This window comes from Camelina sativa, chromosome 15, assembly GCF_000633955.1.
Source record: "Camelina sativa cultivar DH55 chromosome 15, Cs, whole genome shotgun sequence".
NCBI lineage: Eukaryota > Viridiplantae > Streptophyta > Magnoliopsida > Brassicales > Brassicaceae > Camelina > Camelina sativa.
In genome coordinates, this window is record NC_025699.1 from 2,441,464 (window position 1) to 2,452,021 (window position 10,558).

A 10,558-nucleotide genomic window follows, 5' to 3' on the forward strand; every position below is an offset into this window, starting at 1 on the left:
ATAACAAACAGAATATCATAATTTTTTTAGAAAAAAATGTAAACACATTTTCAAACTAAAATACATAACCTAACTAAAAAATATGGCATTACAATTTTTTACTATATGGCATTACAATTTTTTTACTATTTTGTCTTTTGTGGCTCGGCAAATGCCCTTTTCAATACACATAGTCACGATCGTCACTGCTCATGGATCAGCTCGGTCTCAACAACGCTTCAAGTCCAAAATCAAAATGTTCTTAAGCTTCGATCGGCGTATCTAGATATGGCTGATGGACGAATATTGCGACGCCAAATATACCGCATACACGACGATGTCATGTAGTTAAGTTTCATATATTCTTTTATTTTCTTGCCCTTCCCATATATTTTGCTTTTTCTTTTTCTTTTTTTCCCCAATTTTTTTTTAACTCAGTGTATTACCTAATCACACACACCGATAATTAGTTAGGTTCTTTAATCTCTTGTTCTTATATTTTTTTTTTAATTTGTTGTTTTTTATATGATATATAATATATACACAACATAATAAAGGCTTCATCGTCATTTTTTTGCTTATCAAACGTCCTAAGTTTCTACTAGATTCATATGTATGAACTTCCAAAATGTCGTTCTCTTGTTGTTAAAAAAAAAAGAACTTCCAAAATGTCCAAATCTTCCAAAAATTCTAAGTTGGTAGGTTATTCACTTTCCTAGGATTTTTTAAGGAAACAAAACGTGAACAAAACACGAGAACGAACATACATGTGGTCACTAAACCCACCGATTTTATCAATGAATACAATTGGCCACACCACTTCGACGACCACTCCACTGCCACCTCCTTGTCTGATGATTTTAAGTTAACAGAAGGGTTAGGATTTACATTGGCGGCCCGAATTCCATCATCTCTAATAAAGTAAGGCTTCATCGTCTTCTTGGTTTTTCAATCTGTAACAGAGGAAATGAAGTCTTGAATGAAGTTGTCTATGTGTATGTCGACTGGTTAGGTAGAAAATATTCAACCTTTCTACCAAATTAAGTTGTCTCACTAAAGCAATTTTATACTGCATCTGTCAGGACTCAGGATCAATCCTTTATACAATATTAAGCCCGAGTGTCATTAACTGCTGAACTATAAACTGAATATAATGGCAAAAATGATCCAAGAGCTCAGACATAAATGAAACAGTGTTAATTCATAAGGAGGCATAACAGAGGGAGAAGTCTGCAGCCGATGAGGCAACAACACAACCCAAATGAAAGAAACTGAGAAGGACCACGACACAAGCTTTTGAAGATTTCGATATTCAGATTATAAACTCGAGAAACAAATTTAAGAGAATCAGGACAATGACCTTACTTGGTTTCCTCATCTCTGCCAACACAGTTTCTTCCCACCCTCACGCATGATCTCATATGCAAGCTTATACTTCTCCAGAGAAGATGTCCCAAACTCTATATACTTCGAAGCTGCTTCCCTCAGGCTCCAGATCATCAAGGCCTTAAGGTCCTGAGAAGTCACGCCTGATTCTACATCGCGTACAAACCCAAACTCCGCGTTTTTGGTCCACCGATGCAGTATATATCGAGATGGGAGTTCTCGAATGTCTAAGAGGTTGAACACTTTCAAGATATGTCTGCACAGAAGCCCTTCGTACTCAAACATCTGACAACTGCAGCTTGCATTGAGATTCGATGCACTGAAAGTCACCGCGTGCTTCTCATTCTCGTTCCCACATTTCCTCACCAGAAACCTGCTGATAGCTCCTTCCTCATAGGTCTTTAAACCAAGGTAATTATAAGATTGAGCAAGCTCGCTCTGGAAAATTCTGAAAATGGTGAGCGTGTACAACCTTCTGCATTGTTCTTCAACGGGTTCTTTCGTTTGTAGAAACGGCTGCAAGTTATAAGAATTGAAATCCTCTTTGCGTTCCTCTTCACGGCGCTGCTCTAGTCCTTGCTCATACCGCGAGATGAACTCCCTGAGAGACGTTAGAGAATTAAGAGAAGTTCCGTAAAATGGCTCGAAGGTGCCGTTTACAGGGATTCCACCAAAGAAACTGGCTCTTAGATATGCCGGTACCCAATTCTCTCGTTTTTCATATATTTCTCTGAGCCACATGTTATCCCTAAGGCCGTACTTGTTTACCAAAGCACTCCACATAGTGTCAAACTCGACCGTTGTCTGCGACTGGTATAAACATTTCTCGTACTCGTACTTGAATTCATTCGGGAATGACCTGAGATTCTCTCGTTCTTTAGACCTTATTTGCCACGCTGAGAACCGGTGATGTGCCCCGGGAAAGACTTGAGCCACAGCTTGTTGGATAGGCAAGTCTTGATCAGCTACAATAGATCTGGGACGACGCCCTGACATGGCACGAAGCCATGTCTGAAACAACCATGAGAAAGCCTCTTTAGATTCATCAGCAACTAAGGCACCCCCGAGAAGCACGGGTTGCCTATGGTGATTAAAACCAATAAACATAGCAAACGGAACAGAGTATTCTCCTTTTCTATATGAAGTATCAAAAACAACAGCATCACCAAACTGGCTGCAGGCAAATCTTGATCTGCTATCTGCCCAAAAGATGCTCATGCAGCTTCCATTACTATCAAGCTCGACGGCGTAAAAGAATCCCATGTCTTCTGCCTGTTTTGACTGAAAGTAATCAAAAAGCAATGGATACCATTCCTTTCCTATGGTGTTTTCTCTGGCTTTACTGATGTGATTGCTGAAGTCGTTTAGTTCAATAAGATCCACAGAATCCAACCCTCCTGTCACATCTTCTGTTATCTTTTTCATACCAGCATTCTTCTTTCCCGGTTCAAGCTCATGATTATGATCTTTATTGAGACGATCCACTATCCAACCTCCAGAGTCTTGTCTTTTGATCCTCATGTAAGCTCCACAGCCCATTCTCGAAGGATGCTGAAACCCTTCTTTTGAACAGACAAATCTTCTTGATGTAATCGATCCGTCGACTTTTGATCGAAACAACTGACCTATCCGAACTCTAAAACCTACAACTTCTGCATACGCTTGATAAAACTGGCAAGCTTCATTAGCTGAGCTGAACTCCAACCCTGCATAGGGTTCAGTAGCCTTGGGCTGCGTTTGCACATCACTCTCTTCAGCTCCTTTGAAGCGCTTAAAAGAGATCACACCAGAAGGGCATGACCTTCCTTTATCAGCCTCATCAACAACTTTCATCTTGGGTCTATGTGGAACCGATATGCCTAGCTTCGTGGGAGTCGGTGCTCTCTGTTGCACTGAAGGACGAGGAGTAGTCTCCTCTACATGACCTCCAAGCTCATGGTTATGCTCTTTCTGAATCTGATCAAGAACCCATTTGCCAGTATCTCGTCGCTGCACTCTGATAAACGCAGGACACCCGGTTCTTGAATTAAGCTGAAAACCTTCCTTAGAGCAAACAAACCTCCTCGAAGAAACTGTTCCATCGGTCCTCGATCTATACAACTGACCCGTCCTAACCTTAAAACCAGTCCTCGTAGCATAAGAATTGTAGTAGTCCCTTGCTTCCTCTGCAGTGTCAAACTCTAGTCCAATATACGGTTCAACTCCAGAGTCTCCTTCATCTTCACCAATGCCATTGTTATTCATAATCCGCATACCTAATGGGTAAGCTTTGACAACCATGTTGTTAGGCTCAGTATCTGCACTGCATCAAACCAAAAAGTAAACGACAGTTATCTACTATCCAACTAATGTCAATGATGCTAAAACCTAAACTAGACGTTATTCTAGGAACAATTATTAGCCTTCAGTGCCATGTGAATAAATTGAAATGAGAAGTAATAAATGTTGGACACAGACACAGAAACAGTAAATACAAAACTGATACAGATTAATACTGAATTGGATTGGAAGACACTACTATCTGATCTCATCCCATTAAGCTTAGATCTCTAAATCATTTTTACACATTCTTAGTTTCTTACTTCTTATGTAACAAAAATCGCTAAAATGGAAAACTTTAAAAGAAGAAACAATGAGAATAGAGAATCAAACAAAAGCAGGGAAGTGCATATTAATCAAAACCCTCACATCTAATCCAATTGCAAGCAAACAACACCAGAAGAAGAAATAAAATTCCAAGGAAACAGAGAAGAGAGATTATAAAAAAACATAACGAAACACAAATTAGCAAAATGGATTTGTTTATTCCAAAGATTACCTCTCCATGTCCATCGAAGCAAACAGAGAGACCACCGAAACAGAGAGAAGCAGCAAAACCCTTTTCTTTAATAACGACGGAGATTGCGAGACAGAGCTCGGAAGGGTTCAAATGGTTTGGTGTGGCGATTAATTAGACTTCACTTATAACGAGTCTCAATTCTTGACCGTCACCATTATCCTTGTAGAGGTGATTTGCAACGAAGAAGATACACAATTTAGGGATTGAAACGAAGAAGAAGAAGATAGATAGACACAGATACAGAGAGGAGAGAGAGAGAGAGGGAGAGAGAAGAAGCAAGCAAAGCAAAAAAGCTTCCTTTTTTATCCGTCAATTGACCAAATATTTAAGATTTTGATGTAAATAATAAACAAAGCGATTTGATTACTTAAAAAGATTACACAAAACAAATTAAATTAACTTTCCAAAGGACATGGTACCACCACCATTTGTCTCCAACTCATTCTCATTAACAAAATAAAAAAGTCACCTTTTTTAACAGATTTAACAAAAAGGAAACACATTTACTATCCCCGGAGGATACAAATCGAACCGGACGATCAGGGAATCTCTGTTTCGTCCGAACAGTATCTTCTTCTCTCCAAAACCCGACCAGAGCAGAGCAGAGCGAGACGTCTCTATATCGCCCTATCCTGGTAAATATTGGCTACGCTGACTTCGATCACTCTCTGTATCCGGAATTCGAAACGGTGTAGCTTGTTTCTGTGTTTGATCGATTTGTTTTTGTGATAAAGTTTCGAAATTTCGATGATTTCTAAACAATTTAGATGATTCGATGCTCTGTTTTTTTAGTAGTATCAGATAATACTAGAAAGATTTTGAATTGAACAAAAAATGAATTGAATCCTCCAATTTTGTTTTGGGTACCTATGTACATTACACGCGGAATATTCTAAAGGTTGAATCAAAGAGAGTGAAGAAGAAAAAAATGATGATAATACCATCTCTTGTGTTGAAACACACACTGAGCTCTCAAATGCACAATGTATTGTGTTAACATTACACTTTCTTTCACTCGTAATGAACATTTTTTTGCCTCGTCGCTAAAAACCCCTGCTTTGTTGTTGTATCTTCTCCTCTCCTATTTATGTGCCATGGTTTTAAAATGTGTTTTGTTGTCTTTTTGCCCTCTACTCTTCTAATGAATGTCTTGATGAACGGTATAGATCATATGGTGCCCATAGATGATCAACGATACAAGGCTTTCTTGAATCTAGTCTCAACCATGGCTTCCCTTTCCCGCTCCAATGAAGAAGACTTATTGGACCAGGATGCAACGTTCTACATCTTCCTTCGAAATTATCACCTCCGAGACCGTGCTGGTTCCATCTATGGTTAACCGCTTTTATATCACCGGCGAATATGAGCAGAAACGGAGGTAGTGATCCCAAATGGTATATTCTCTTTTGCTTTTGAATCGTCATCCACTCTTCTACCTTCTGTGTGTATGATCCTTTCCTCCATTTGTTTACATCAACTACCATCACCCCTGTGTTGAAGTAACACGGGCGTTTCCCTTCGAGTACTTTCACAAGCACCGGGTCTGACCAGAAGGCTTTTGTGAAATAGTACGTGAAGTTTGCGTGGCAGTACTCGGGAGCTGCCACGACTTTACCTTCCATCTCCACATGCCAGAGCTTCTCTATGTCGTCTACCACAACGAGGTCAGAGTCTAGGTAGATGATACGGTCTACGGTGCTAGGGATGATGTCCGCGAGGTAGATTCTCGCGTAGTTCAGCGGCTGGTCGAGGGCTTGCCTGATGGATTTAGAGATTTTGCTGCGGACGAGGTTTGGATCGAACTGATAAATCTTGAAGTTGAGGTAAGGAAAGGTCGATTTGATGCTGGTGAAGAGGTCGTTTTCGAAATGAGGGAGGGAGAGGAAATGAAAAGAGAGGTTTTCAGGACAAGTTGAATGCTGAAGGAGAGACAAAACGGCTGCCATTGTCCCACGGAGGTAGTTTGTGTCGAGAGTCATGGCGATATGGATTTGATCAGCCTCAAGGGTTCCGCATTGATCACCGTTTCTAAAAGCTGGGGCTTCTCTGAAAACAGGGAGAGTTGGAGCAGAGGGTTTATGAAGAATGACTCCAACACGAACCGCCATTGTGGTTGTGACCAAGAGGAGGAGGATAAAGGACAGGAGGCCTAGGAGTTGTGTATAGGAGAGGCTCCTTGAGGCCATCCTGAACCTAATTTCTCAGGTGAACTCTTTTATTATTTTTTTCACTTTTTTTATTTTTTATTTTTTATTAAAAAAAAGGGTTTATCATTACAAGTTAAAGAGATGAATTAGTTAATAGAGCCATTTGTTTAGGGAGGGGGCTAGAATAAAGGGTTTGGGGAGAGGCTTGTTTTATTAGCAGTCGAAATGTAGGGAAGAGATTGAACTTCGGACTGTTTCTCCCACACAATCTTTGTCTCAAAAGAATCCTAAATTTCCTATGAAATAGGAACAAGACAAGTCTGTTTTTGTCCCAATGAAACCGGAGATAATTTTTAGATTTTGTTTCTTCTTCCTTAGATTCTTAGCAAACTGGTATATGTTTTTTCTTGGACAAAAAAAAAAAAATTATGGCTTATTTTTAGGACAAGATTGTACTGATCTATTTGCTTTGCTGTCATATCCTTTTTAGTTCAATGCGCCGGCTGAAAACTTTTGAAAAAAAAAGAAATTGGTACCAAAAATAGAATAACAAACTTTTTATCACAAACAACAAATATTCTTATGCATTTCAAAGTTAGAGAGTTGAATGTTGTATGGATCGGACATATTCAGCGTCTTAGTGGTGAAAAGCTTAACTAGTGTCTCTGCATATATCCATAATTTAGTATACACTTGGTTCATTACAGATAAAACGGACACTGAACTGGTCTACTGCAATGTGTAAGCAATGACTTTGGACATGACATAACAAAACCGTAGTAGTCATGTGAAGAAGAGCTATTAAGAAGAATACGTGTGCAAGAATAAATTATAATTTATGGACCAGAGAAGATCTTTCGATTACAAAAAAAAGTGCATTCAATTACTGATAATGTGAGTTGGCTTTTCCAAAAACGACAAAGATACGATGTTTGGTAAACGCCAGTTGTATACGTAAGACTCGTCATTGCGACAAATAGAAAAATTTGAGTTAGGACTTGGAACTTATTCTTTCACCAATAATAGACATTTGCAGATAAGACAAAAAATAGAAATCGCAAATCGAATCTTTCTGCTACAAGATTTATTTCTCTACTTCAATGTTGCACTGTGAATTTTTTGGACTCACCATGTTATATATTAGAGAGATGTTATAGTTTTATTAGTTGAGAATTAAGAAATCAGTTTTAATCAATTTGCTCATTTGTTCTTATGAATGAAAGAAAACAAAAAATCCCAAGAAGAAATGTGCCGAACTAGTTAGGGCCCAATAAGACGTCAGGCCCGTTAGGTTTATTATTGATCGGGTCGAGAAACCCGACCCGTTACGGGGGTAAAACAAACGAGAAAAGTTGAATAATCTCATCTCTCTGTCTCTCTCGGGGAAAAAAGAAAAAAAGAGAAAATAATATTCATCGATTTTGTCAAAAAAAGAGTTTTTTTGGTTTGATTTGGGAATTCGTGCGCGGCTGTGGCAGAGAGGCCAAACCCACCCGTGTACTCCATCATCCGTCGGATCCACCAAACCCACCACATTCATCTCTCTCTCTCTATCTATCTTCTTCATCTTCATCATTCTTGTTTCTTTTCGAACAAAATTCATCTCTGCTTCTGCACTTTTTAGGGTTTCTCTCAAAATTTTTTTGACGCTTTCTCTTAAAAGGGTTGTTGACGAAATAACCCTTTTGAGGGTGGTTTGAGGAAGACCACGAAGGTGTAAGAAAGAAGAATTCGAACACAAAACCATCCCCAACAAGATAAAGTTACGAACTTTTCCCTTCTTCCTCTTCCTCTGTTTTCTCCATCTCAAAAAGATTCTAACTTTAGGTGTGAATCTCTTCTTTCCCCCTTTGCTTCTTTCCTTGCCGCGTTTAACACGATGACATCTGCAAAACCCTGGAGATTTCTTGTTCTAACCCCTCCGAGCTAAAAAGATAAAAAAAGTTGCGATTTTTTTTTAGAATTCTGTTTTTTTTTGGTGTTCTTGTGCGTTATGGGTTGTGTTCAATGCAAATGTTGTAGCCGGTACCCATCGTCATCATCAGATGGAGATTCTCGTGGACCTGTTGGAGCCAATGGTGTTGTCAAAGGGAAAGATCAGAAACCTCTTGGATCTATTCACGTTCCTTCTCCTAATTTCGACATGGTTTACTCTGTGTTATCTCAGCGAGGCTATTACCCTGATTCACCTGATAAAGAGAATCAAGACACTTACTGCATCAAAACCGAGCTTCAAGGTAACCCAAATGTTCATTTCTTCGGTGTGTTTGATGGTCACGGCGTGTTCGGTACGCAGTGTTCCAATTTCGTCAAGGAGAGGGTTGTTGAAATGTTGTCTGAAGACCCAACTCTGCTTGAGGATCCAGAGAAAGCTTACAAGTCTGCGTTTTTAAGGGTGAATGAGGAGTTACACGATAGTGAAATCGATGATTCGATGAGTGGTACTACTGCCATTACGGTTCTTGTTGTTGGGGATAAGATTTATGTTGCTAATGTAGGGGATTCGAGGGCGGTTCTTGCTGTTAAAGACAGGAACAGGATTTTAGCAGAGGATTTGTCTTATGATCAAACGCCTTTTAGGAAAGATGAATGCGAGAGGGTGAAAGCGTGTGGAGCTAGAGTGCTGAGTGTTGATCAAGTGGAAGGATTGAAAGATCCGAATATACAGACATGGGCTAACGAAGAGAGCGAAGGAGGGGATCCGCCGAGACTTTGGGTACAAAACGGGATGTATCCGGGAACTGCTTTCACAAGGAGTGTTGGAGATTTTACAGCTGAGAGCATTGGAGTTACTGCGGAACCAGAAGTGTCAATGGTTCATCTTTCGCCTAACCATTTGTTTTTCGTTGTTGCTAGCGATGGGATTTTCGAGTTTCTTCCAAGCCAAGCTGTTGTTGATATGGTAAGAATTAACAACAAAAACCCTTTGGAGACCTCAAAATATGTTTTTATGTAGAATCATGTTTTTAATAGTTGTGTTGTGGTCTGAATGTGGTTGGGAATGATGTTTTGCAGGTGGGGAGATACGCTGATCCGCGCGATGGATGTGCTGCAGCGGCAGCAGAATCGTACAAACTGTGGTTGGAACATGAGAATAGGACAGATGATATCACAATTATCATTGTACAGATTAAAAAGCTGTCTTAATGAATGATTCAAATTCCTATTTGCCCCTTTGTTTGATTCTGTACTGTATTGTCACAGATTCCTTCTATATAGCAGATGTTTAAAGTAATGCTTTCTCTCTCTCGGTTTCGTATATGAGCTTCTCTTACCAAGAGTAAATGACGTGTTTACTACGCTATTTGCTTTAAAACGTTGCTTGTTGCTGAGAATAAGATATTGACGACACAGACAAGTTTTTCATGTTTGTTTTGTTTTTTTCCAAATTATAGAATGAAAAAACATTATTGAAAAAGCCCGCCGATGATTTACTAGAAATCATCAACTAATTGCCTTTAGATTTAAAGGAAAACAACAGAAAGAAACAAGAAATACTGTTTACAAAGACATGAGACTCTCTATAGCAATTCCTTCATATATGACCAATCTAAAGCAGTGTCGCCGTGGATCAAAATTGGTAGGGTAAATGCGGGCCTTTTGGCCTATTTAATAAGATTACTGTCACAGGAGAACAAGAAGAAGAAGACTTTTGTGTATTCCCCTGGTGTGGCAAGGAGAAACTCACCATGTTGTCACCTTGAACTGTGAAGATGTGAAGAGATGGACTGTGCTGCGCGACAGAGTTGATGAAACATGGCAGGGTGGTGAAGAGTACCTCCGAGAGGTTGGATCCAGAGGGACCGTATCTATGGGGTTTAGCCGTTTAGGGGTTTAGACATAAATTTTTCATCATGTTACAAATTTAGTAATGTAACTATAAATAGCGCCTAAGAATTTTTAGTTTCACGCGCTCGTTGTAGTTTCACGCGCCAAAATTTGCGTATGGGGGAGCCAACGACTGCGAACTGATGACACGTATTTTGACAAAAACTGACATGCTACAACAATCACTAAACAAAGGGTTGAATGAAACAAATCAGAAGTAAATACAGAGCTTCTCGGCTATGCTATTCTGTACTAAGTTACATTTCTCCAACAATTCATCTAGTCTCTCACTCTCTCTCTCCTTTATCGTCTTCTTCTCAGCTTCTTTACCTTTACTTCTCCATGATCTCTCGGTTTCATCAGCTAACTCATCATCCTC

The 10,558-nt window shown here is 39.5% G+C and overlaps 3 protein-coding genes across 6 annotated transcripts; 1 reads left to right on the top strand and 2 right to left on the bottom strand.

The window, feature by feature from the left end:
- LOC104744788 (protein FAR1-RELATED SEQUENCE 7) lies at window positions 601-4,509 on the bottom strand. 4 transcript variants are annotated; one of them, XM_010465892.2, is made up of 3 exons: window positions 4,184-4,509; window positions 1,345-3,667; window positions 601-932 (listed from the first exon to the last, which is right to left on the bottom strand). In XM_010465892.2, the coding sequence occupies exons 1-2, from the start codon at window positions 4,195-4,197 to the stop codon at window positions 1,354-1,356; spliced, it is 2,328 nt and encodes a 775-aa protein (XP_010464194.1). In that variant the 5' UTR covers window positions 4,198-4,509; the 3' UTR covers window positions 601-932; window positions 1,345-1,353. The 4 variants fall into 4 exon arrangements, with proteins under 4 accessions (XP_010464194.1, XP_010464192.1, XP_010464195.1 ...); XM_010465890.2 differs by having other exon boundaries at window positions 1,340-3,667; XM_010465893.2 differs by lacking the exon at window positions 601-932 and having other exon boundaries at window positions 1,143-3,662.
- Window positions 5,021-6,749, bottom strand: LOC104744789 (probable galacturonosyltransferase-like 4). The gene has a single exon (XM_010465894.1). The coding sequence runs from the start codon at window positions 6,388-6,390 to the stop codon at window positions 5,335-5,337; it is 1,056 nt and encodes a 351-aa protein (XP_010464196.1). The 5' UTR covers window positions 6,391-6,749; the 3' UTR covers window positions 5,021-5,334.
- On the top strand, window positions 7,736-9,598 carry LOC104744790 (probable protein phosphatase 2C 35). The gene is made up of 2 exons (XM_010465895.1): window positions 7,736-9,253; window positions 9,367-9,598. Exons 1-2 carry the CDS (start codon window positions 8,345-8,347, stop codon window positions 9,496-9,498), a joined length of 1,041 nt encoding a protein of 346 aa, XP_010464197.1. The 5' UTR covers window positions 7,736-8,344; the 3' UTR covers window positions 9,499-9,598.